Source organism: Coffea arabica, chromosome 8e, assembly GCF_036785885.1.
Source record: "Coffea arabica cultivar ET-39 chromosome 8e, Coffea Arabica ET-39 HiFi, whole genome shotgun sequence".
Classification (NCBI taxonomy): domain Eukaryota; kingdom Viridiplantae; phylum Streptophyta; class Magnoliopsida; order Gentianales; family Rubiaceae; genus Coffea; species Coffea arabica.
This window is the reverse complement of record NC_092324.1, coordinates 50,811,263-50,838,249: the sequence shown is the minus strand read 5'-3', so window position 1 is coordinate 50,838,249 and position 26,987 is coordinate 50,811,263. Positions and strand designations below refer to the sequence as shown.

At 35.7% G+C, this 26,987-nt stretch overlaps 3 protein-coding genes across 5 annotated transcripts; 1 reads left to right on the top strand and 2 right to left on the bottom strand.

Annotated features, from left to right (window-relative positions):
• Nucleotides 1-442: 442 nt before the first annotated feature.
• LOC113702673 (probable copper-transporting ATPase HMA5) lies at nucleotides 443-6,215 on the bottom strand. The gene is made up of 6 exons (XM_027223789.2): nucleotides 5,756-6,215; nucleotides 2,826-4,217; nucleotides 2,470-2,724; nucleotides 2,214-2,336; nucleotides 1,338-1,817; nucleotides 443-1,139 (listed from the first exon to the last, which is right to left on the bottom strand). Exons 1-6 carry the CDS (start codon nucleotides 6,044-6,046, stop codon nucleotides 723-725), a joined length of 2,958 nt encoding a protein of 985 aa, XP_027079590.1. The 5' UTR covers nucleotides 6,047-6,215; the 3' UTR covers nucleotides 443-722.
• A 6,056-nt stretch (nucleotides 6,216-12,271) lies between these two features.
• LOC113702796 (serine racemase) lies at nucleotides 12,272-15,422 on the top strand. Of its 3 annotated transcripts, none has more exons than XM_027223943.2 (8): nucleotides 12,282-12,416; nucleotides 13,019-13,064; nucleotides 13,355-13,531; nucleotides 13,669-13,755; nucleotides 13,841-14,071; nucleotides 14,305-14,378; nucleotides 14,461-14,647; nucleotides 15,013-15,422. In XM_027223943.2, the coding sequence occupies exons 3-8, from the start codon at nucleotides 13,356-13,358 to the stop codon at nucleotides 15,266-15,268; spliced, it is 1,011 nt and encodes a 336-aa protein (XP_027079744.1). In that variant the 5' UTR covers nucleotides 12,282-12,416; nucleotides 13,019-13,064; nucleotide 13,355; the 3' UTR covers nucleotides 15,269-15,422. The 3 variants fall into 3 exon arrangements, with proteins under 3 accessions (XP_027079741.1, XP_027079744.1, XP_027079742.1); XM_027223941.2 differs by having other exon boundaries at nucleotides 13,198-13,531; XM_027223940.2 differs by lacking the exon at nucleotides 13,019-13,064 and having other exon boundaries at nucleotides 12,272-12,416.
• Nucleotides 15,423-24,146: 8,724 nt separating this feature from the next.
• Nucleotides 24,147-24,536, bottom strand: LOC140012840 (uncharacterized). The gene has a single exon (XM_072061175.1). It carries the CDS (start codon nucleotides 24,534-24,536, stop codon nucleotides 24,147-24,149), a length of 390 nt encoding a protein of 129 aa, XP_071917276.1.
• Nucleotides 24,537-26,987: the final 2,451 nt, after the last annotated feature.

Genomic DNA, 26,987 nt, shown 5'->3' with positions numbered 1-26,987 from the left:
TCCTTAGTGAGCACTTGTATGGAATAGATTGCAAAACTAGCGGTTAAGACTCAAGATTTGAGCAAGAAAGTGAAGTAGAAAATGAAGTTTTTCCTCTCTTATTTTCTCTTCTCAAAACAGCCGGCCAAGCCAAGGAAAGAAATGAGTGAAATCTCAGCCAAAGGCAAGATAAGAACGTTGGAAAACAACCGGTCAAACCTGGCTGCTGAGGTACCACGTCACAATCCGGCCAAGATGCCGGCCGGATTGCTGGCCGGATTCGTGGCAGTGGCGAAATCCAAATTTTTTCAAAACTCCAAGCCAATCCGGCCAGGTATCCGGCCAAGAACTGGCCGGATTTCCGGCCGGATTCTCCAAAAACATTTCTAACCAGAAATTTTTCTTTCTTCGTCTTTCGAGGCTTCACAATCTTGCTGTACACATGAATAATAATGCTAGGAAGGATCGTAAAAGATAGTAAGATGCTTGCTATAAGGAAACAGAATTGCAAGTTGCAATGGAAAACCATAGCGTTGGTACGTTAAAACTAACGAAAGAGAACTTTCTAACATGAAATAGAAAGCTGCCTTGCTTCTTTTACAGGTTTGCTTCCTTTTCATGTATACAAGCTAGCCTAAAAAGTGGATCTGAATTCTGAAGTAAAACCATGGACACCATGGATATTTACAACTCAGGAATTTAACGTCAATTACTAATTGCATCCTTTATTCCATTGCTAATGTTCATTCCACAGTTATTCCTCGCATCTCTAAAGTATCCAACTTCTTGGGTCTTCGATAATTCTTCAACAGAAGTGAGCAGCAAACAACGCTCACAGAAGAGGCCGCCATTGCTGCTCCAGCAATCCATGGTGGTAACCGAAATCCAGTTGATGGAAAAAGTGCCCCAGCAGCAATTGGGATGCCAAGGAGATTATAGCCCAAAGCCCAGATGTAGTTCCAACGGATTCGGCGGAAGGTGCTTCTGGAAAGATCTATGGCAGTAATGACATCTTCCAAGTTGCTTTTCATGAGAACAATGTCAGCTGCTTCAATGGCTATGTCTGTTCCTGCACCAATAGCCATCCCAACATCGGCTGCTACAAGCGCTGGTGAATCATTGATTCCATCTCCAACCATTGCCACAACAGAATTTGAAGCCTAAAAATGTGTTAAGCGTAAAAACAATGCTTGCATTGGCAATGTGAGAATGGGCATGTAGAATTTAAATAAACAAATGCAAACAAATTGAAGTACACAAATGCACTATAACTAGATATCTACAAAGTACAAGCCATGTTTCAAAAAGGATGCAGAGAGTAAACAATCATTTATTAAAGCAGACTTGACTATCTTTACCTGCAATTCCTTAACTTTCTCTGCTTTATGCTCGGGTTTGGCTTCTGCGATAACAGTATCAATTCCAACTTCCTTGGCAACAGCATGAGCTGTTCCCCAGTTGTCTCCAGTAACTAATATAGTCTTGATCCTCATGGAATTAAGAATGGAAATGACTTCTTGAGCCCCAGGTTTCAGTGGATCAGATATGGCAAGAACTCCAACTAGTTCGTGATCAATTGATACAAGAATTGCTGTTTGAGCTGAGCTTTCAGTTTCTGATAGGATTTCTTCAGCATCAAGTGAAATACCAATGTTGTTATTCAACATTAAGCTCTTGTTTCCCACAATAACTTCCCTGTTTGTAACAACAGCCTTCACACCATGGCCGGTTATGGACTCGAAATCCTTCACTGCAGGCCATATATTTGTCTCTTCTTCTCCTCTAAATTTTTTAGCATATTCAACAATTGCCTTCGCTAAAGGATGCTCACTATTGACCTGATCAATTACAGCAAACATCAAACAGTCAACTTTTAATTTTGGAGTGTGTAGTGGGTTTTGTTATTTGTAGCTTTGGTTTAATCGAACAGCAGCCATGCTTTCTAGCTTCTTTTGCCTAGTTCCTTTTGGTTTTCTTGTTTTATTTTTGAAGTCTCCAAAAACAGATTATTGTTTTTTTGTTTCAAATTTCAAAAGTACAAGCGTCAAATTTCAAACAGTTAACTCACTATAGTATAACCAAAACAGAAGTACTTCAAACACAATAAGAATATGACAGCCGCAGCATATGAAGAGGCAGTAGACAAGTTCTCAGTTATGCCACAATGTTGGTTACAGCCTTACAGGTTGTCTACTCAGCTCAAGTTAAACAGTTCAAATTTGACGAGAATTTACCTCAGCTGCAGCAACCAGTTCACAAAATTCTCGAAGTACCATATTTTTCAAAAGCCTTGTACTAACAACCACTGGCTTGCCCTTTGTGAGAGTCCCTGTCTTGTCAAAAACTATGCAGTTCACCTGTTAAATAAGGCAAAGTTACGGTGATAGTGAGCAGTTAAGGACATCTTCAACACCACATTAGACTGGTGTTCTTCTTTTAAGTTCCAAGTCATTTTCTCTAATCAACAGGAGCAATTGTACAGTTTCTAACCTTATGTGCACTTTCTAATGCATGACCACCTTTAATCAGGACACCCTGAGAAGCACCAACTCCAGTACCGACCATAACAGCAGTTGGAGTAGCAAGACCAAGGGCACAAGGACAGGCTATGACCATGACAGATATGCCAAATTGGAGGGCAAGCTGAAAGCTGTCCATAGCGGATGGGATCCATGACTTTGGGTAGCCACTGAACTTTCCAGCTAAAAACCAGGCAAGCCAAGTTGAAAAGGATAGAACAATTACCTGTGGATTGTGAAACACCAATAGTTGTCAACTGTTCACAAGTAAAAAAATTTAAATTTCATGTTGAATAGTATGGATTTAATAATCAATATTACACTTACAAGAGGCACAAAGAATTTTGATATGCGATCAGCAAATTTTTGCACAGGAGCTTTAGCCATTTGAGCAGATTCGACAAGTCGAACAATCTGGGAAAGAGCACTTTCTGATCCAACCTTTGTTGCCTTAATATGTAGCACCCCATTCTCATTTACTGTTCCTCCAATAACAACATCATCCTTTCTTTTAGCTGCTGGTCTTGATTCTCCAGTAATCATGCTCTCATTTACATGGCTCTGTCCCCAGATGACAAATCCATCACAAGCTACTTTTGCACCAGGGATGATTTTAATCACGTCATTCTTTTGGATCAAGCGGCTATCTATTTCTTCTTCATTTATCACACTTCCTTCATGATCAAGGGTTAAAAGGATTGCTGTCTCAGGAGCCAAGTCCATGAGTTTGGCAATGGCATCAGATGTCTTCCCCTTTGCCAAAACCTCAAGATACTTGCCCAGTAAAATGAAAGAAATGAGCATTGAACTAGTCTCAAAAAAGTCAGTGGACTCAAAATTTGGAGAGCTTGCAGCTCTCACTACTGAGTAGACTGAATAAAAGTATGCTGTATTTGTTCCTAGAGCAATCAAAACATCCATATTAGCAGATCCATGGCGTAATGCTTTATATGAGCCAGTATAGAATCGTCGGCCTATGATGAACTGTACCGGTGTAGATAATGCCCACCTCAATACCTCCCCAACAGTGAGCATGTTGACAACTTTGGTATCTAGTACATGCTTGAGACCTGGAATATACATGAAAACCATGGAGGTTAAGAAAACAGGAATCGTAAAAACCAAGCTCCAGAGGAATGATTTGTAATATTGTTGAATTTCCTCCTTCTTGTGTGCATCTCTTCCTCCCCCTTCAGGATATAATTTTGCTTTATAGCGTCCTGATCCAGTTGACTCAATCACTTTCATGAAGTTTCTTGGTCCTGTCACATCTGCTTTGTATGAAAGGGATAATTTCTGCAGTTCAGGCTCAATATTTATATCTTCGACTCCTGGTAGAGCTCGAAGAGAATTTACAATTATCCTCATCGAATTTTCAGAGCGTATACCATCAACTTTCAACTGTATTTTGTTTCTGTCCTCCCCGGTACTAACAAGGACGGCTTCAAACCCAGTATCTTCTATGGCTTGCAAAAGGTCATTGCAGCTCAAAATTTTTGGATCGAAATGGACTTCAGCCTCTTCTGTTGCCAAAGCAACTCGTGCTTTCAGCACTCCCGGAATAACCTGCAATGCAGATTCAACAGTACTTGAGCAAGAAGTGCACGTCATTCCTCTGATGCTTATCCTGCACACTTGAGTGGATTTCTCATTTGCATCTTCTTCGATTAGTGTAGCCTGAAATCCAACATCTTCAATGGTTTCACGGATTGTCTCCTCCTGAATGGCAATATACATTGTGAATAGCCAGAGAGATTTAAGAGACATATTATACACTTCTGGACTACACTTGTTTAAAAAGTAAATTTCAATTCACTTCTTGTATATCAAGACATTTAAGTGGTCTCAAATGAGTTTGTTTAATGTGTCTATTACTCCTAAAAAGGAAAACTCATGTCTGAACTGGGTAATAAAGATGTACCCGAGGTGCTCAAAGTTCATATGCACAATCTTAATAATGATCTAACAGATTCCGTTGCATTTTCTGATTTACATTGCTCAACTTAATAGATGCTTCATCTGAATATTTGGTTAAAACCACAACATACATGCCAGTATGCTTCTGAAAGATTTAAGAAATACCAACAATAGGTCAGATTTCATCAACCTGCAATATGAATGAAGGTTCAAGTCCACTTAATATCACAAAGTGCCGCTGAATATGCTTCACAATTCATATAGTCCACAGTTTTCTATTTGTGCAGGATCTGTTTTTGGTGTCTCAGGCCTTAAAGATCTTTTCAGCGAGTCATTACAAACATATATGGTGCATTCAAATATTATCTTTTACTCAGCAAGAATATCATGCTCTATGAATTATTATGAAGTTCTAAGTGTATATGTTGATAACGAGCAATTCAAAACCAAATATAGCAGATAAGAAAGGAAGAGTTCTCTCTAGTCTTACTAAGCAGCCTGATAAAATTAACATTTCAATCTGGGCAATGAACCATATAACGTCCATACAAGCAAGGCCAGGAGCATCTAGCCACCACTTTGAGTTTCAATTTACCATAACGTCCATCACTATTAACTAGACCAAGAAGCCAAATCTTGATTGGCATCAGATCGTTTATGTATACTCTAATTTGTGTAATCTTTGACTTTTCTGGTCAAAATCAAATTTATTATTCCCAAAGCCCGCCAATGTATCCAAACTAAACTAAAAGTTATCCTACTGAAATTTCCAGATTCCTAAGAGGGAACAAAAAGAAAATTTGAAACCACCAAGCGGCTGTAATTCCGTGTGAGGGCTCATCTCAGTAAAGCATAGACTTTTCCAGCAGTGCAAGCATTGTCCCACTAACAATATATTGATTCTCCATAGCTTTGAAATTCAGCAACTACTTGCAACCACTACCTTAACCTTTTTTTAATTATAAAAAGGAATAGGTAGACAGTGCTATCACAAAAATCTTACGTTTTTTTAATTAAATTGTATAATTTGTAGTTTATATAGCTGCTTAACTAAATGCAGCAAAATCTAAACAATCTCAAACGTTTAAAACTTCTGATCCCAAAATTGTAGCAGCAAAACTACGTAAGATAGAATTATATTAAGCCACATGCACAATTGCAATCCCACAAGGGAAAATTGAATTTCGCCTTATCACAATTTAATTAAACCTAAAAAAAAAGCCAAAAATACATAAACAGACGAATAGCAATGCACACACTAATTTTCCCAATTTTGCAAAACATGCATGATAAAAAGACATAGCCCGAGAAAAAAAAGAGAATGCCTAAGGGTAACTCACGTTCACAAAGCTGGGGTAAAACATGACTTGGGCTTTGTTATTCAAGACATCAACCACGGCTTCTTTGATCCCTGGAAGCCTTTTGATGGCTTTCTCGACCGAGCCAGCACATGCAGAGCAATTCATGCCTATAACGGAGAACAAAGCCTTGGATTCTGATCCCTGCATGTTCTTCTCTTCATCAGAAGAAACCCCTTTGGGATACCTGGGCATTGATGGATAGTGCGGCCTCGGAGACAAATCCCTGCTTTCATTTCTTATGCATGCCAGCGACAGAAACTTGGTAGCCATAATGGATCTCAATAGCCCTTCTCTGATTTCTTCTTTGCTTCCTTGTTGTTTTTGGCTGCTGGAGAATGGAGTTCTGAAATTCTCAGGAGAGCTTTTCGCTTGTTTTGGTTAATGGCGGTGTTTGCTTGTTTTCGAATTGCGTGTGGCTTTATACTACTGACGCGCTGCGTATGGGTTTTAAAGCAAAACGCACCGCCGGACTTTCACACATGACGGAGAAATAAGGTATAAAATATTTAATTCATTTCAAATGACAAATGGATCCTTCTCATTAGTTTTGATAACGGGGTCTCTAAGACCCATTCAACCGACCGAGATGTAATTCATTATCTAGTATTTATGACAAATAATTCTTCCCGAGAATATCAAGAGGCACGATTTTGATTTTTTTTTTTTTTTTTAAGTGAATGACTTCAAATTCGGAATCTTCTACTTACATTCTCTTTCTTTTGTATTATCATCCAACCAATTTCTTTCCCTAAATTTTGTAATATTGCATAAAGTAATAAATTGAATTTAAAAGAAAACTATTACTTCAAAGATTGACCGAGAGGATAGACTCGTGCGCATTGATTGCTCAATATTATATACTTATATTTTATCATTACTCAAAAGGTTAACTTGTGAAAAAATGAAATATTTTGTGAAGAAATAACCTGCGTCAATGAGAGTTTAATAACATAAGCATATATCTAAAAATCATGCAAGGTCGAGATTTTCTATTTGTTTGATAACTAAAAGGTGGATACTCATACTTCACCTTTGTTCAAATGGAGAAAGTGGTGTTTCATTTTCGATCAATGGTAAAGATTTGTGATTCATATTTGCTCAATAGTAGAGATTGATTCTGGTAACATCTTCTGAAACTAATAACTTAAAATATTAAAAATAGAGTATACCACTCATTATTCTATTTACGCTAAGAAATATGTACACCTAAAGCATCCTAACAAAAATATTGTAACCAAATTAATGATAGGCGGTCTGATTTGTTTGAATTGCCTTTTTTTCTAAAAATTTTTTACGTTTCATGAATACATTTATCAATTATCTTCTTACTTTATATATATCAAATCACTATGTCATATTTTTCTATTAAAACTCCAGAAGACAGTAACTCGAATGGGCTCACAAGTATATTCCTAATCAAGATTCAAGATGCGTTTGATAAATTCTTTGACATCATAATGTCATAGAATGTTGCAAATATAATGCATGTTCTTAAAGGTGCAAAGATAAAGCGAAACAAATACAGTACTTCTTTCAGTAGATAATCCATATCAGCGCATTAAGTGCAGATAAGCAAATCAACAACTTAATGAAAATCCAATACAAAATAATTTGGTCCCCCATTATTTAACATCTCCAAATTAATGGCTCCCTTAAACATGTGAACATGGACACTTTCGTGATTATGTTTACTTTGGGGAGTAGCAGTAGTTGGGTTGCGAAAGCAAAGAGTGCAGAAATGAACGCCACATAAAACTCTTATGCTTTTCTGGCGCAGACATCCGACGGCTATGATTTACTGGGTCCAAATCAGAATTTTGCGATCATCATAAATGTGCGATTGCGATGATGTAAGCATCGTAACCAAAGGATGAGGTGAAGTTGCATGTCGGGTCCATCAGTGCGCGTGATTAACGCTTAGCTGGTGAGGATTAAGCATAAAGTTGATACGGTTTTCTTCCATTGAAAGCGGACCTCTAGCGCTTGGCCCGAGATCCATATTTTCCGGGCTTGTTGAGTATCGTTTTGACTTTGAAGCAGGCCCATCCACTAATACATTATGCATAAATGTTTAATCATATTCTTTTCACGTAGTATTTTATTAACTTTAGGATAATGCGCTGTGAATTATTGAATTGGAGGTACCCATTTCAGCCGCCATGAGGTCAGACCAATAGGTTTGGATGGAAGTTTTAGAATTTCAAAATTTTATCAGAAATTTAGAATTATGTACTTTAATTAAGATGTGAAGGTATGTGTTACTAGTTCCATTTACAAAGGAAAATGGAAGACATGCGAAATCTCTACTGATTTTTGCATGCCACATCCGGGGAAAAACTAAGATTGACAGATTCTTCTCTGGATTTTTAACAATGATACACAAGATAAAAAGTATGTCATTAAGTATGTTAGTGATCGAAATCATGATGCATATAACTATTTCTTTTATTGACGGACGTTAATTTATTTCAGGGAAATTCATTCAAAACGTCCATCACACTTCATTAAATGACTTTTTTCACCATTCATTTTTTAAATGTTAACTTTACATCCTTACAAATTCAGATTATCAGTTTTTTGTTCCAACTTAAGTTTTCGACCACTTTTAAGTTTAAAATCATACATGCAATCATTTTTTATGTAGAAAAAGATCATATCTTATTTTTTTAGTGACAAAAATAAATATAAATTGGGTTAGATCTCGCTTTGTTATCGGTAAAAATGAATATGGTTCAAGATATATCCTACTCAGATTATTTAATGTACTATAAATGGTATTTAACCTTTCTATTTCTAAAAAAATGACCATGTCTAAGTCACATAATAGATTCAGAGTAAAAACATTTATTGAATGATTAAAATTTTCTGTCTCATTTACTTACTTTACTGTAAATGGGATGTAACTTAATTAAGGAACGTAAGTTACCATTTTAAAAAGGAAGGACAAAAAATTCATTTGACGAGATGTAAGAGACGTTTTGAATGATTTTTCCTTTTGTTTTAATGCGTTACTGATAATCGAAAAGTTAGGCATGATATTTTGGCATTGTAACAACCAGGCCTTTCTTGTCGAAGTGGTCAGCCAAAGTTGTGGTTTCTGTATGTTTTCTTGGAAATTCATATCTGCATTTAAAAGTCAAAGCTGAACTAAACACATTCCAGGTGAAGCTCGAGACCAATGGCGTGGTTTCTCAAACAGTAGGTTTCTATGAACGATATTCAACTTACCACAGACTAACCTGCAATAGTCCCTAATAAATTGGAATCATATCGCCATCAATTTGAGTTGGGCAACGTCAGGTGTAGCCTGCCTGTATATGCTGAAGTACTGAAAACGGTACCTGGGCAGGCTTCATACAAAGCTGGCCGTAATCAAATATTCAACTCCTTTGCAGCAGGGAGAAAGATTCCTCATTTCGGACTCAGATAGATTCGAAGGAATCACTTCGTTTATCAATTCGAAGGAATCAAATATGTACCTAGATCACTTGGTCTTTACTCTGTTTCTGATTATTCTTTTGTTCTCATACGTCTTTGGACTTGGGCGAAAATGAACACCCCAGATGATCCTAGTTCATTTAATTATTTTCCCCAGAAACAACTATTGCAATCAAATTATTAGCTAATAAGTTGTAGTAATCAACTTTACTGCAACATTCATTGACTTTAGATTGAGAATAAAAATTAAACCAGTCTGATGACTAATCTTCTTAATGTTAAAGATTGGTCTCTCTCTCTCTCGGTTCCCATCAACCTTGTCTGCGGATGATATATGACTTCTTCATTAGTGATCATATGTTCTTCATTTAATTAAAGCCGTCCATTAATGTTTTTCCGCAATATATGACTTATTAATGTTTTTCCGCAATAGTCTAGCAGTAGTTCTGTTGCATAAATGTATGCTAATCGGCTATTCCCTTCTCGGTTGAAACGTCTGTCCTACTCCCTCCGTCCCACTTTGATAGTCCTGTTTTCCTTTTTCGTCTGTCCCAAATTATAGTCCATTTTCCAATTGAATAATATAGTTGTATTTTAATTTTTTTAAAATACCCTTATTCAATGTAAGTTGTTGTTACTATAAACCTACCCCATTTAATGAGAGTTGATTCTTTTTTTACCATCTATTTAAGTTCTCATAAAGTTGTACTCTAATTAATGTGAGGGTATTTTAGAAAAATAGCTATCTAAATTGATTTTGTTCCAACAAAGTTAACTACTTTTTTCTTAAACTGCATGAAAAAAAATCAGGACTATCAAAGTGGGACGGAGGGAGTAGTATTTTTCTCAAAAAACCGTCCAGATACAAAGAACACTCGATCTTCTTTGTTAATATAGATTGGCTCAATTAACAAGAACGATCTACTTTTTCATAAATCGTCATGTGTTCGAATTTTGCTATCGATATGAAAGTTGTGTTAGTGGGTGATTTGTAAAAGTTTTTGTAAACGATTTATAATTTCGGTGACATGCCTTAACCCGTGATTCTGATTGGAGTTGAATCTGCTTAAATTTTTATTTACCAAAAGAAGAAAAAAGTCAACTTTCTTTCTGTCAAAATGTCTATTGTCTTCCCCTTGTTCCCACCAAAAAAAACAAAAAAGATCTTTTCCCTTGTCTTCCTCTTTATATACGAAACTTTGCCGAATAAATATATAATGTTTGGTTAGAAGGTCAACTTTGGTCTCTGTCATTTTTCCTCCTGTTTATTATCTAGCCGGGCTCAATCTCTTATACGGCAGCATAAAAGGATTATCTTACTTTCTCCCCAAGAAACTATTTCAGATTATTTCTTGTTACGTACCCGAATCTAAAACCTTAAACATAACCATCAACTCGACCAAATACCGGTTTAATTAATCTACAGCAAATTGAAGTCACCAATTAGTTGCAAGCAGCTAATCCAAATTTAGTAAACGCTATCTATTATTATTATTATTATTATTATCCCAGGAAAGATACGTCTCATAACCAAAATGCAGGAGGGAAGCTGATATCATGCTCTAATTTGGAGTGTTATCATCTTGTACTAGTATATGATATAAATTGCAAACTGTTGTTTTCAAAAATTATATAGATGTCTGTTGTGATGCTTTTACTCAGACCCAAATTCGAAGTGTTTTTTTTTTTTAAAAAAAACAACAATAATAATAATATCAAATTATAAAAATATTAATAATAATTGAATTAATGTTTCATAAACTGTCAGTATAAACATTAGTGGGTTTAAAAATATGTCACATCAGCAAAACGTGAAATTCAAATTCAAATATGAATTATGTAGCATGCATCTAATGGTTAGTTTGGCAGTAGTCGTGGTTGTGTTGTGGGTACTGTTTGCAGAGGTGGTGAGCAACGGTCAGACTCTTAACATTCTCCGGGAAAATCTTCAAGACACCGCGGGTTTATTCATAGATCAGCTCAGGAATCGGCATGAAAGGGGCAAAAACCTTCTATTAAGCAGAGACGGGGAGAAGGGAGAGGGGAATCAAACACTGGAGCCTGGAGGAAGGGGAGGGGGGGAAGCAGTGGGCTTGCTGGTGGGGAGGAGAAGAAGATTGACGGTGAAAACTGAAAATACAAAGAAGTTCGGGAATGTAAGTTAAATGGGTTAATTGGGTTTGATAAATTATCCAATTATACCCATTTAATAAATGGGTATAATTGGATAACCCATTTATACCTATATATAAAAATTTAATGTACCCATATGACGGGTATGGGTAAAATTAATTAAATGGGTTTATTTGACACCTCTACTGCTAATATATACACTAATATTGTACGGAAGGATTAACCTATAACTCAAAGAGTTTTTTTTTTTTTTTTTTGGGTCAGAAAGGAGGCCAAAAGCCTAGGTTATACTGAAATCTGCCGCTAAAAATTGACAAACTCGAGCAGAAATCATCATTCAAACTTGGTTCCAAAGTGACATCCTTCTTTTGGGCTGATTGAAGATGGGGAGTTGGGCTACGAAAGTAGGGAAACCCATTAAAAGAAAAATCTTATTTACGAGCATAAAATTTTGACCTTGAAAAATTGTTTTAATACTAAATGATTCCTACTTAAGAGTATAATTTTCATAAAACTTATCTCCAGGCTTCAATTTTTTGCTAGTGCTTCTAGATTGCTCACTTGTGAAGCATCCATTTAGTTGGTTTATTTTCTCAACTTTTACAATTTTCTCATTATTAATTATGGCTTTGTTTATCCTTTTTACGAATGACAGGAAGAAACTATAGTCCAAAGGCGTGATCACAATCTCTTTGGAAACTAGACGCTTTCTAGAGCTGTGATTGTCTACGACCTTTTCAGCAGCAGAGGCGTGATATTGGTTTCAGTTTCCCCTGTCAACGCCTTCTCTGTGGTGATTTAGCATCTCCTGAAGGAAGGCGTGAAACAGTTCCCTTGTATCCGATCGCAAGGTGAAATCATATAGGTCCTCGAAGGCGGGCCAGATCTGGCCTTAACAATTCGCGCCTTTGTCTTTTTCCGTGTAACTCTCTCTTTTCCTCTAAAAACACCCTCTTCCCAAATAATTCTCTCTCTCTTAAATACAGGGCAAGCAGAGATCCTCTTCCACCCCGGTTCCCCCAGCCAAAGGCCAGGAGAGAGAGAATTCAAATTTTACTTATCTGCAGCAGTAAGTTCTTCGATACCTACGAAAATGCATTCCCACTGACAACAATTATCTTTCTTTTGTAGAGATTTTCTAATTCTGCTTTGACATTTTTCTTTCTATTCCCTCTTCCTTTTACTGGAATCCCAATTTTTATCTTGCTATGCAGAAATACTATGTTGTATTTGAAAAAGAAGGTCGTGGTAATTTGTTACAGCTTTGTCCTACTGGGTTTCATTACTAGCCTGATTATTAAAGAACCCCATGTAGCATAAATGCTGGTAAATTTATTGACTGTGACTGGTTCACTGTTCTGGGTTTTCAGGAACACCATTTGCTTCAAGATGGTAGCTTTAGATAACCCTTTACTGTTTTTTCGCCTTTCTGAAATTTGAGATTTTATTTTATTTCGCAATTTGTGAGGCTCGCTTTAGCTATATAAGAAATCCTTGTGCTTAATTATTTCTTCTTATGGTAATAGGAAGCTTCATTGTTGCATCTCTTGTGTTGGTTCTTGGTATAATAATAGTAGTGAAGCATGATAAACTGGAAAGTTACTGGGGTTTATGATTAATTTACCTATCTTAAGCTGATACCTTTGTTGATCATAATCTGGGTTAATGCAGGAAATACATGAGATGGCCTCTTTGGATCTTGTTAAGATGATTATAGGTGAAACATTATAGTTCGTGTTTTCTATAGTTCTAGTAAAATGTGACTATCATTGTCAAAGTGTTTGCTGACTTCTTTGTCTGTTCGTTAAGACAATTGTGGTGAATACTTTTCTCTATGTTTCAACTTTCAGCTGTTGCAAGCTTTCACCAATTCATTTTTTTGATTTCCTGCCAAGATTTCGACCCTTCATCATGCTAATGAACTGGTCACATTGAAATTCGAGGTTTGAGAAGTTAAATTTGGTTGAAATATCATATTTAAAAGTCTATATCTCATCGAAATTGTAGGATGGAAGCGGATAGTCTAACATCCACTAAGAAATATGCTGCTGATATTTCTTCCATTAGAGAAGCACAACTCCGTATCAATTCATATGCGCACAAAACTCCAGTCCTTTCCTCAGAAACCTTAAATTCCTTCTGTGGAAGAAAGCTATATTTTAAATGTGAATGTTTCCAAAAGGGGTAAGAAGTCTATGCTCAGTGGTAGTCTCATTGAAACTTATTGTTCTGTCCGTGATTATATAGCATTTTCTAGTTGTGCAATTTTTAGAGCATCTCTGTGTATTAACTAGGGTCCTATTATTTTTCCTGATTTTTAGTGGAGCATTTAAATTTAGAGGGGCCTGCAATGCAATATTGTCACTTGATGATAGTCAGGCAGCAAAAGGGGTGGTAACTCATAGCAGGTTTTTCCCATGCTTGTTGGTTCCTTGTTTTTATCATCCCCGATAGCTATATCTGAATATTGCCTGATTTGATATTCCAACATAGCGGTAATCATGCTGCAGCACTTTCTCTGGCTGCAAAAATACGCGGCATTCCTGCGTATGTTGTCATGCCTAAAAATGCTCCAAAATGCAAAGTGGAGAATGTCAGGCGTTATGGTGGCCAGATTATCTGGAGTGAGGCTGCCATTGAGTCCAGGGAAGAAACTGCAACAAAGGTACTACAAGAAACCGGTGCTGTGATGATTCATCCATATAATGATGGACGAATTATAAGGTTCTCCTCATCATTTACTTGTCTCTTTCTGTTACCGTCGTTGTTGTTTTCCTTTTTTCTTGTTTGCCATTTGGATGGTCTCAGTGTGGTTAGTTCAAACAGCATTATCCTTTAACTACGTATAAAGTTACAAGTGCTATTTGCAAATAGTAATTTGCTCAAGCAACTTGGCTTGAATAAAGTTAAGAGAAGAGGAAGCTCTACAATTGTAACAGCGTGCTTTGTCTTTGCAGTGGGCAAGGTACTATTTCACTGGAGCTCTTGGAGCAGGTGCTAGAAATTGACACAATCATAGTCCCAGTTAGCGGTATGTTATTTTCAAGGCACTACTGGTGACAATTTATATTTGTTTTGGTAAATGACAGATTTTTGTAACCTCTATCTTATAGGTGGTGGATTGATTTCTGGGGTGGCTATAGCTGCTAAGTCCCTAAAACCTTCCATTCGAATTTTGGCAGCTGAACCTAAGGGAGCAGATGATGCAGCTCAGTCAAAAGCAGCTGGTGAGATTGTTAAATTACCTGAAACGAAAACCATAGCTGATGGGCTTCGAGCTTTTCTTGGAGAATTCACATGGTAACCATGATTTCTATGCTATGAGAAGGGAAAAGGGTTTAATGCAAGTCTTTTTCTGCCAATGGAGCACAGTCTTTATCGTTTTTTGAGAATTTATTTGGTATGAACATGAAGGCCTGTCAACAAACATGTCTACATGCATTAACTTGTGACATTTTAATCAGCCAATTGTTGCTCCCATTATGCAGATATTGCTCATCAATATGCTTTGCTAATTTGTCTTTCCTACATGCATTAACCATGTTTATGAAATGATGTTCCTAAAGGCATTTTTTCCCCTCATAACCGATGGATGTTTTGTTCTTTTTTTGGTACACTATTATGGATTTTATTAAGTGCCAACATTCTCCCTTTATTTTGAGCAGGCCTGTTGTCCGGGATTTGGTTGATGATATCATTGTGGTTGAGGATGGTGAGATAGTGGAAGCCATGAGGCATTGTTATGAGATTTTGAAGGTTGCAGTTGAGCCAAGTGGAGCCATTGGTCTTGCAGCTGTATTATCTGATAGCTTCAGGAACAATCCTGCTTGGAAGGACAGCGAGCATATAGGAATAATAGTTTCAGGGGGCAATCTCGATTTAGGCATACTTTGGGATTCCCTGTGCAAAGCAGAATTGTAACATATTCTGCCATGCTTCTCATCACAGCAAAAGTTGCAGTGGCTGGATCCTGCTTTGTCATTCTTAAACTTGCTCAACCATTATTATCAGAAGATGTTTATTGTCACCAGACTCAAACGGGCCAATACTAGCAAATCGTTGCATCTTTTTTCTACCTTTGAATATTAACTAAGGAATTCATTAACTCTATAACCTTTGTGTTTCGAGCTTCTACCCTTTATTGTTAACTAGGAGAGGAACACGGAAAACATGCAAATGGCCCAACCCTGCACGTCTAAGTTACAAATTGTTGTGGGCAAAAAATCTGCATCCATGCTTATACTGTTATACACATATTATGAAATAATAATTTAGAGCTAAATCAGTATTTCATTAAAGAAATTGCATTACAAATATGAGAGACTGTAGTTTATTTACAAGATTCATTTGTAGAGGTCATAATTATATGTTTTACGGGAAAGAGTTTAATTAATGTGAAATATATATTTTAAAAAATGTGCTACTTATTTCAAAGTTTTATTAATTCTGAATTCTTTTAATTTTTTTTATCTTTATTCTCTTCGCATGCTTGTTTTTTGGTAGGAGACTTTCTTTGAGAAAAAAATCTTTATTAAGTCTTAGATGAATGTGTAAAACAAAATTAAATTAGTATAAATTATTTTTTTAAAAAAAATTAAATGATAAAGCACCCCGAGTTGGCGATGAAAATAAAGTAAAAAAATTGGACAATGTTACACATTCCTTCTACCTCTCGTAAGTTTTACGCCCAAAAGTTGCCTGCTTGGAAGAAAGTACTTTTGTTTTTTTTTTTCGTTTTTATATATAATATAAATGAGAGAGTTCAAATCGAAAATTTCTTACTTATACTTTCTCTCTCTGAACCATTCAATCTATTCCTTTCATCAATTATTGTATTTTGTATGATCACTATTTATATACATGTCACACTTGTACAGTCAAATATTAAAAAAAAATTATTTTCTCTGTCTCTGGAACTCCAAATAGACAAAAATCATTTATTTTTTTCATTACTTGAAGCCGATTGAACAATTTCTAACACGGTAATCAGATTTCGACTATTTCCTCAAAAACCCGTCTTAATTAAATGGTAACAATCAACATGCCAGCGAATTTTCACTCTTGTGTCGTGCCAATAATAGATATGTATCTGACTGCTCCCTTAATTCCATTTTCACAGTCTTATTTTTCTTTTTTCATCTCAAATTATAGTGCAATTAGAAGAATATAGTTAATTTTTAGCTTCTCTAAAGTCTAAAGTATCCTTATTTAATACACTTCTTTATCATTAAATACAGCCTATCTTATTTAATACGGTCAATTTTTCCACTAACAATTGCTTCAATATATGTCTTGAATGGTGCAATATAGACTCATTATTATTGTTGTAATTAATGCAAAGGTATAATGATTAGTGATATTTCTAATATTAATATAAGAGTGTTTTAGAAAAATATTAGGCTAAATTTAGTTTTCCAACAAAATTAACTAATTTTTCTTAAATTGTGTAAAAAAATTTTAAAACTATCAAAATGAGAAAGAGGGAGCATTTCTTTTTTTTTTTTAAAGCAAGAAAGAGGGAGTATTTCTTGTGAATGCCAAAACGTCTAGTTACTCATGGAAAATGTTACTAAAATAGTAGATGTGAAACTAACCTTAGACAGAGTGCGTTGATTCAGAAATGGAGATGAATAAAGTGGCCCTACAGCGTTTTCTTGTTTCTGTTATTCATACGCAATTAGGAGGCAAGTCTGGGAAACTAGCAGGCCAGAATTGGATTTTACATAAGGCCAAGCCTGCAATTTTCATCTTAGAGCCTAAAAGTCTTGTGCTTATAGCTGCGGTGCTTTTTTGCTTTGAAAAAAATATATATTTTTGAAGAATATTATAGTATTCGGTGAATATATCATTTCTTAAATTTAATAGTAGAGTTTTTGCAATAAGCAAATTTAGCACAAATGCAAATTTGATATTTTTAGAACAACATTCGTGTTTTAAAAAAAAATGAAGAATTAACTTTAACCATTTATGATAAAAAAAATTTTGAGCTAAAATGAAGAGATAAATGTTTCAAAGACTTAGAAATTAGACATTATCAAATAGAGAAAAGATACTTAAAATTATGTTTTCAGAACCGGGCAGGATATCGACTCGGTCGAGCTCAGGGGTCAGGGTCAACGGGTTCAACCGGGTTCGATCGGAGTTGAACCGGATGACGTCATAATAAAAATTATTTAAAAATTAAAATATTATATGTAAAATACCTAATAACATGTTAATATTAATAAAGGTGTATTCATATATATTTGATATTTCAAATATATTTAACAAGAAAATACAAAAAAATTAGAATAATTAAGTAGCAATTTATATTATTTAACGAGCATTAACAAGTTTAGAATTAAAATTATGGATTTAATTGAAAAATAACACCAAACTTTAAGACAATATTTATAAAGTATGAAATATTTAAAGTATATTAAAAATTTTTAACAATCTAGGGGTCAAAACATAATATTAAAAATATTTTGATCTTTCAAAAAAAAATTTAAAAAAAAAAAGAATTGATCTAGCACGAATTGTTATCTTCTTTTGTTGACTGAACCTCTTGTATACTTTTGACCTAAAAGATTTGACCAATTATTCTATGACTGGGCCGTAGCCTAGTGCGCAAAAAAAGAGCTACCCGTGCACGGAAGTTTCCCAGATGAATGTTAGCTTTGAGAAAAGAAAATAGCCCGGTTCTTATTTTTCCAGTCAAATCGGGTCAAACCCGGTTTTTGGCCTGGTTTGACCGAGTTCTTAATTCTCCGATTTTTAGAATTGACTCGGACCGGACCATGGCCGATTCCTCGTTCGATCGGTTGGTCCGGTCCGAGTTTAGAACAGAGGGCCTCAACTGAACCCCAAGAACAGTTACTGAAAGAATCAATTAGTTATGGCAGTTATGGATAGTGACCGACTATATTATTCTTTATAAATACGGAAGTTTCCACTACATTTGAGTTAAAACATATCGAACAGAAAAACCTGTCATCTTCTCTTCTAGTAAATTTTAGATTTTATGCACCTATTATGGACAATGGTGAACCAGAAGTCTTCATCACGCCTTGGCAATGTTACGAATGCAAGCAAGAGTTTGATACGAAGAAGGACTTTGATAGGCATAACAGTAACAGGCATTCCGGCGACAAATTTGTCTGCCCCGTTTGCAAGACTCATTTCTGATATGCCACCGATCTCGGCAATCATCTTGAAAATGAGGTATCTTTTTTTTTTAATTTCGCATTTTTCAAGTCATTGTGCTCTTGAATTGTATTTCTATAATTTTCCTATCGCTAATTGATTCTGTTGCAGGGAAGCAAGTGAGCAGGATACTGAGGTATTCTCTTTTTTCACTTTAGCCTCTTCCTGCTTCCCCAATTCCAAGAAATCCCCCTAAATCCCTGTTTTTATTTTCGTAGTCTAATTTTGCAATTGTTCTGTGTAGTTTTCTGCATTGTATTCTTGTTTATCTTTCTCAAGAAATGGGATCTTTGGATATTTGTTTGTGGAAATTGCCTGAGAAAGTGTCTTGTTGCAATTTTATTTGGTGGTCTGAGCCCTTTAATGTGACATGCGGAGTATTTTTTCTCTACTGACTCTGTTCATTCTGAATGGAAATACTGTTGTTTTCGATGAGGTTTGTTGGAAATTAAAGACAAGAGTAAGTTTGAGTTACCTTACTCCGAAACTTTGATCGCAGCAGATTTTTCAACTTCAATATTTCTGCTGAATCACATGCTCTTGATCGGTTGTGAATCACAGTGGAAGTCACACACTTTCCACAACCCAAATCCTAGACTATATTTTTAGTTCTTCTATTTTATAGAGGAGGAGAAAACTGGATGAAGGATTCGAAAGCTCTTGGTCTTTCTCGCCTCTGCTATTGACTCTTATAGAGACGTTTGTTGGTATCTGTTTCTTTCTTCTTTTTTCAATGGGGCGGTGGAAAAGATTACCGGTACATTCCTTTTCCTTTCTTTTCATTTTGTTCCTACTTTCAGGTAAAAAATTGGTAGGACAATCCATCATGGTAGGATAACTCATCATGGGCGTCCACCTATTTTTCCCACATTCTCCCACTCACACATGATGGGATAGATCCATCTAAAATCTTTTCAAACTCTATTTTCAAGAACACTATAACCTTCATACAGGAAAGTGGGTCGTGCGACCTATGAGCATACTTGCATTTTGGGAGCCCAAAAAAAAAAACTATGCACCTGTTAGGGAGGACATAGCGGTTTCAACCCGAAAAAAAATACAAGAATATATTATTTTGTTGTGCCCCAGACTCATTTCATCATACCATCATAGTATACCCAATCTCTCAAAAGTCATACTTGATATCCATATTTCACAATGCATTCACAATTGTATTACATCTCAAATAGTAAATACAATTGGTCGACCAGTGAATACATGTGAAAGGTGTGACCAAACCAGTTTTCTTATTGCACATATGTCACTTGGTAACGCACAAATGACTTTCTCAGTCATGCCCGGAAGGTTGAATCAATCATAACCATAAGGAACATGCTAGAGTAGCAAACATTTATTTATCACCTTGTAACATTGTCAAAGGTCACATAGGACACATTTGAAAGAACTCATACAAGTAAGGAGGCAGAGATTTTTCAAATGAAAACTCACTCACTTTCTTTCTATGGTCGTCATAGCACATGTGGTATGAATCACATGTTATGGTGAGTAACTCTTTATAAACAGAGCATATGTCTTTACTTTTAAAATATACCACCATACGAATTTTGACTCAATCGCTATCACATAAGCGCTTAGTCTGAAACCTTTAATAGTCGCTATTCTAAGCGTCTCATTAAAATTTCGCATTCAGCTATAATCCAAACTTACATGATCGTGGGATATCATGTCTGGTCTGCTTTATTTAGACCTCATCTTGACTTTGGTTAAGGCGACATTTCTATTGTATAGTCATAAGTGACACGAAGTTGTCAACTAATCAAAAACTGTAATTTAGTCTCATCTCAACTCGCTCTCGTAGCGTTTGAGGCGGTCACTTGTATGAGAAAGTCGACCAATGCTTGGAGACATATTCATTAAAATATATATATCAGTGCTTACAAATGTAAATAACAAACAACATATCTATTTCATTATAGATATGAAATATTTACATTACTAAAAAAAACATAAATCTTATCATAATCTACGCAAGCCAAGAGTCTTGACATGATACAAGAAGACATCTCTTGGAATCGGCTTGGTAAGAAGATCTGCAACCATCTTATGTGTAGATATATGTTGTAAGATTATTTTCTTTTGCGCGATAATATCTCTAACAAAATGATATTTAGTGTCTATATGCTTTGTTTTACCATAATATTTGGGATCTCTGGTATAGTCAATAGCTGCTTGACTATCATAATTAATCACAATAGATACAGAGGAATTGACACCAATCCACAAATTTTGTAAAAACCTCTTTAGCCAAATAGTTTCTTGTACAGCTGCAGCACATGCAACGAACTCAGCTTTCATAGTAGATAAGGCTATGCATGATTGTTTCTTGCTACTCCAAGATATGACGCCATTATTTAGCAAGAATACGTATCTTGACGTAGATTTTCGTTCATCTAGGTCTCCACTCCAATCTGCATCAGAATAACCTACCAAATATAGATTACCACCTTGATAGCACAAAACATAATTGGAGGTACCTTTAAGATATCTCAATATCCTTTTTACTACTCGCCAATGAGCTGGTCCAGGATTTGACTGATATCGACTTGCTATTCCAACCGCATAGCAGATGTCAGGACGAGTACACATCATGGCATACATTAAACTTCCCACAGCACTCGCATATGGAACTCTTTCCATATATTTTATTTCTTCTGAAGTCTTAGGACACATTTCTTTACTAAGGGAATTGCCTTTCATTACAGGTGTGTCAATAGGTTTGCAATTTTGAATATTAAATCGTTCGAGAATTTTTAACACATAACGCTCCTGTGAGAGAGCAAGAAATTTCTTCGAACGATCTCTAAGTATTTTCACACCAAGAATATATGCTGCCTCGCCCATATCTTTCATTTCAAACTAGAAAGATAACCATTTTTTAATGACAACTACAACATTTATATTGTTTGCAGCCAATAGAATATCATCCACATAAAGTGACAATATTACAAAGTTATCTTCAAACTGCTTTATATAGACACAATGATCCTCATCAATCATCGTAAACCCATAAGAAGTTATGGCTCGATGAAAATTTAAGTACCATTGTCTGGATGATTGTTTAAGACCATATATTGATTTAAGGAATTTGCAAACTTTGCGCTCCTGATCTTTAGTAATGAAATCTACAGACTATTGCATATAGATTTCTTCATCTAATTCTCCATTAAGAAAAGTAGTTTTAACATCCATTTGGTGCAATTCAAGGTCCAAATGGGCAACAATAACTAAGATAAGACGAATTGAGGCAAACCTTACAACAGGCGAAAAAGTTTTTTCATAATCAATACCCTCTTGTTGGGTATATCCTTTAACTACCAAACGTGCCTCGAATTTTTCAATGGATTCATCTGTCTTGCGTTTTATTTTGAGAACCCACTTGTTCCTAATAGCCTTACGCTCTGGAGGCAGATCAACTAGATCCCAAACATGATTTAATTTCATAGACTCCATTTCTTCTTCCATAGCTTTCTTCCATTCTGTATTATCAATTGATGAAAGAGCTTCTTCAATAGTTTTAGGTTCACTTTCATCATGTGGTACAATCATAAAAGTTTCTCCTTCAATTCCAAAACGACGACGAGGAGTGCTCTTACGATTGCTTCTACGTAGTTGAATTTCCTGTGAAATTGATTCATTTGATGGAATGTTACTCCCACTCGGTTCAAGAGAATAAGGAATCTCCTTATGTCTCATATTAGAATTACTTGGGGTACTTTCATTATTAGGATCTTCCATTTCATATAAATCAAGATCCTTGTCAATTTCACCTCCAGTTGGAAATTCATTTTCCAAGAACTGGACATCTCTTGATTCTATTTCAGTTACACTTTCATCCGCGTGTTCACCAATGAACACATATCCTTTTGAATGTTCAGAGTATCTTATAAAGATACATTTTTTTCCTCTAGGACCCAATTTTTCATACATATGACTTGGATCATGAACATATGCTGCTGACCCCCAGGGTCGCAAATTGCTTAAATCAAGCTTTCGTTTTGTCCAAAGCACATATGGAGTAGAAGTAACTGATTTAGTTGACACACGATTAAGTATATATGTGGCAGTTAACAAAGCATCTCCCCAATAGGAGATTGACAAATTTGCTTGTGCTATCATCGACCTAACCATATCCAATTAGGTCCTATTCCTCCTTTCAGAAACATCATTTTGTTGCGGAGTACCAGGAATGGTTAATTGTCTATTTATTCCTTTTTACCACATAAATTTTTAAATTGATCTGACAGATATTCACGTCCATGATCTGTTCTCAATGTTTTAATCGTTTGATCTAATTGATTCTCAACCAAATTCAAATACCGTCTGAAGCAATCTAATGCTTCTGACTTATGGAAAATCAAATAAATATGACCATAACGAGTAAAATCATCGATAAAAGTGATAAAATAATAGGTTTCATGTCTTGCCCTAACGTTCATTGGACCACATATATCAGAATGGATCAGTTGTAGCGGAAGTTCTGCTTTAGTTCCTTTACCAAATGATTTTCTTGTTGCTTTTTCTGCTAAATAATATGCACATATTGACAAGTTTACTTTTGAGATATCACCCAAAAGTCCTTTTTTTGCTAGCCTATTCATTCTTTCTTGCCCAATATGGCCAAGTCTAGCATGCCATGTATTTGCATCAATATTCTGAATACCAGAAGATGCAATAAAAAAAATAGTTATAATTTATATTTTCTTGTACCACATATAGCACAAGAAAGTTATCCAAAAGATGTGCGGAACCAACATATTGAGTGCCAAGACATATATTTACATCATGACCATGAAGACTCATGCAAAAATTCAAACGCATAAGGACAGTAACTGAAACCAAGTTTCGCCGAATGTCTGGTGCGTACAGCACATCATGTAGGAATAAGGTTTGGTCATTTGTCAAACATAGTTTACAAGTGCCAATGCCTTTAACTGTAACTTTGGCATTGTTTCCTACATATACCCATTTTGTATTTGCTGGAATTCGGCGATACTCGACAAAAGCTCCTCTTTCTCTAACTATATGGTCTATGGCTCTTGAATCTAGAGTCCAAAAAGAATTCGTTTCAGCGAGTATTACAGTGCTAGAAACAAAATTATAATTAAGAGGAGATTTGAGCAATACCTTTTTAGCTTTAGTGCATTCACGAGTATAGTGACCTAATTTGCCACAATTATAACAAGATTGATTGCTCTTGTCCTTTTTCTTACCACCGCACTTACTTCTCTTGCGGTTGCCTGTCTGAGTTTTCTTAAATTTTGGGATAGCCTTTTTGAACACCTTTCTTTTCTTGTTACGCTTGAAGTCACGTTTGAAGTCAGAGGGCTTACTAGTATTTGACTCAGCAACATAAGCCTGTCCGAAAGATCTAGCTGCCTCTAGGCGCTCATCCTCCAATTCAACATGATGTCTTGCATCTTCAAATGTTTTGATGCTAATGTTATGGGTCATGTTGACTTTCATATGCTCCCAATTCTAGGGAAGTGATCTAATGATAGCTTGTACTTGTTGCTTATTAGTCAATATATGTCCAGCAGACTTCAACTCGGTAATCATGTTTGACATTTCTCAGATGCTGTTTTATCGAGTGATGTTATTTTTTCACATAAGTGTCAAACTTGATTGTCAGCTGTCTGACTTTAGTAGATGAAGTCGCTCCAAACTTTGCCTTCAAAGCAGTCCACAGTTCATGAGCTGTTGGATAATTCTCATACTCCACCATCAGATCATCTTGCATACTGCTCAGTAGCGTGATGCGAGTATTACTATTTTTCTTTTTCCAGGCTTGATAAGCCTCTAGATTCTTCTGATGGTGAGGAGTATCCCCATACTCTGGTTCACTCATGGTATGATGGAGAGTCTCCAAATATTCTTGCTCTTCAAGAATATACTGAACCCTTCGATGCCAAACATCGAAATTATCTCCGTTCAGTTTCTCTCCTTTGTTTAATTCAGCCACAATATTTTTTGTCGCAATAGCCATATTCTCAATCAAGCTACATATAGACAAAAATCGCAAAAAAAAAAAAAAAAGTAGCACTAAAAATATATATTATTCATTTGCAGCTAATATTACTGAAATAATATTTACTAGAAGTAATTAGTATAAGATCGAAAGTTCGCATAGCGTCCAATCATCTCTTGTAAACTAAAACTTCTTAAAGTAGTATTATTTCAATATATATTCATGCTAATTTTGGGTGAAAATTTTAACTTGACCAACCCATGCATCCCACTTGAATAAAACATATATAGCAAGAGAGCAAAAAATCAGGAAAAATTTGGTGCAAGAATCACATTTTTCTGATTCATAGATGATTTTCTGCAAAAAATCAAAGAAAATCATTGTTGTTGCTTTTTTTTTTTCAACTAAGATAGCCCCACCGCACAACATGGCATGTGTTTTCACGTGCCTTTCATCTTCTTCAGTAGTTCACGTACGTCAATGAAGAGTTATAAACTATGCGACTAGGGACTTTTTAACCTCAGATTTCTCATTGTCTGAGCATCCGTTTTGCACACATAATATAGTGTTGGAAAGCTTGTTCAGAGTACTACATAAATATGAAATAAAACATATTTAATTCTGCACACACAGTTCGCAGAAATTCTCCGAAAATAGCCTCTCAACACATATGTAAATTTCAAAAAACTCATCAACAAGAGAGAATTAAATCATGAAATTTTGCAGGTATCTTTTAACCCATATAAGAAACATATTCTATGAATTTCATGGCTTGAAATTATGTGTGCCAAAATCAGCCATTAAAGCTCATGCTCTTTACTTTAAAAAAAAAAACACAAAACACCTTTCAGAGCATGACTAAGCATGAATTCAGCCTTAAAAGCTCTGATACCATTGTTGTAAATTAAAGACAAGAGTAAGTTTGGGTTACCTCACTCCGAAACTTTGATCGCAACAGATTTTTCAACTTCAATATTTCGGCTGAATCATATGCTCTTGATCGGGTGTGAATCACAGTGGAAGTCACACACTTTCCACAACCCAAATCCTAGACTATATTTTTATTTCTTCTATTTTGTAGAGGAGGAGAAAACTGGATGAAGGATTCGAAAGCTCTTGGTCTTTCTCGCCTCTGCTATTGATTCTTATAAAGATGTTTGTCGGTCTTTGTTTCTTTCTTCGTTTTTCAATGGGGCGGTGGAAAAGATTACCGGTACATTCCTTTTCCTTTCTTTTCATTTTGTTTCTACTTTTAGGTAGAAAACTTTCCCGGTACATTCCTTTTCCTTTCTTTTCATTTTGTTTCTACTTTCAGGTAGAAAACTGGTAGGACAATCCATCATGGTAGGATAACCCATCATGGGTGTCCACCTATTTTTCCCACAAGGTTGTTTATTGATTGCTTGATGATAAAGAGTGACCATCTTGGAGGAAAAAATTGATGGCCTAATGATGAAGTGGCTCGCTCATTGATAGTTCATACTTTTTGCCTCATGATACTGGTTTATCATACTAATGGTATATTTTGCACGTATGTACAATTACTTTTGCAGAGCCGTGTAAATGAGAGCATGATTACTGGAGAATCAAGACTGGTATCTAAAAGAAAGGATGATTTTGTTATTGGAGGAACAGTAAATAAGAATGGGGTGCTACATATTAAGCAACAAAGGTTGGATCAGAAAGCGCTCTTTCCCAGATTGTTCGACTTGTCGAATCTGCACAAATGGCTAAAGATCCTGTGCAAAAATTTGCTGATCGCATATCAAAATTCTTTGTGCCTCTTGTAAATGTAATATTGATTATTAAATCCTTACTATTCAACATGAAATTTAAGTTTTTATACTTGTGAACAGTTGACAACTATTGGTGTTTCGCAATCCACAGGTAATTGTTCAATCCTTTTCAACTTGGCTTGCCTGGTTTTTAGTTGGAAAGTTCAGTGGCTACCCAAAGTCATGGATCCCATTTGCTATGGACAGCTTTCAGCTTGCCCTCCAATTTGGCATATCTGTCATGGTCATAGCCTGTCCTTGTGCCCTTGGTCTTGCTACTCCAACTGCTGTTAGGGTCGGTACTGGAGTTGGTGCTTCAACAGATTTGCTTACACATTACAGGTATTCTACATTTGGCGCATAATTTGGATATTAGAAGAACCTCGTTTGAAACAGTTCTCCAGACTGGCATTTGGTCTAAGACCAATCCTTTGTGTTCTCAGCCTCTCGGCACTACGATAGAATGAAAGTGGGATTGTTATTGGATGGTCAATGAAAGCACCCGACCAGTGGCCACATCAACCACATAATAATAAGATTCCTCTCTCAAATTCTTGCCTTTTTTTCTTTCCCTTTCCCTTTCCCTTTCCTCGACAGTTATGAGATGTTGTTGAAGAGTGGGTTTTATTACATTCCTGTTCATATATAGTTCTGGTAGTATCCCAAATTTATGGGATATAATTGCTTCTATAGT

Excerpts from the sequence above, each read along its gene's own strand:
- LOC113702673 (XM_027223789.2), bottom strand. The coding sequence starts at position 6,046 with ATGGCTACCAAGTTTCTGTCGCTGGCATGCATAAGAAATGAAAGCAGG. Across the intron at positions 4,218-5,755 it reads TTTACCCCAGCTTTGTGAAC|GAGGAGACAATCCGTGAAAC; the intron begins GTGAGTTACCCT and ends ATTGCCATTCAG. Across the intron at positions 1,140-1,337 it reads AGAAAGTTAAGGAATTGCAG|GCTTCAAATTCTGTTGTGGC; the intron begins GTAAAGATAGTC and ends ACACATTTTTAG.
- LOC113702796 (XM_027223940.2), top strand. The coding sequence starts at position 13,356 with ATGGAAGCGGATAGTCTAACATCCACTAAGAAATATGCTGCTGATATT. Across the intron at positions 13,532-13,668 it reads TGTGAATGTTTCCAAAAGGG|TGGAGCATTTAAATTTAGAG; the intron begins GTAAGAAGTCTA and ends CCTGATTTTTAG. Across the intron at positions 14,379-14,460 it reads AATCATAGTCCCAGTTAGCG|GTGGTGGATTGATTTCTGGG; the intron begins GTATGTTATTTT and ends TCTATCTTATAG.
- LOC140012840 (XM_072061175.1), bottom strand. The coding sequence starts at position 24,536 with ATGGCTATTGCGACAAAAAATATTGTGGCTGAATTAAACAAAGGAGAG.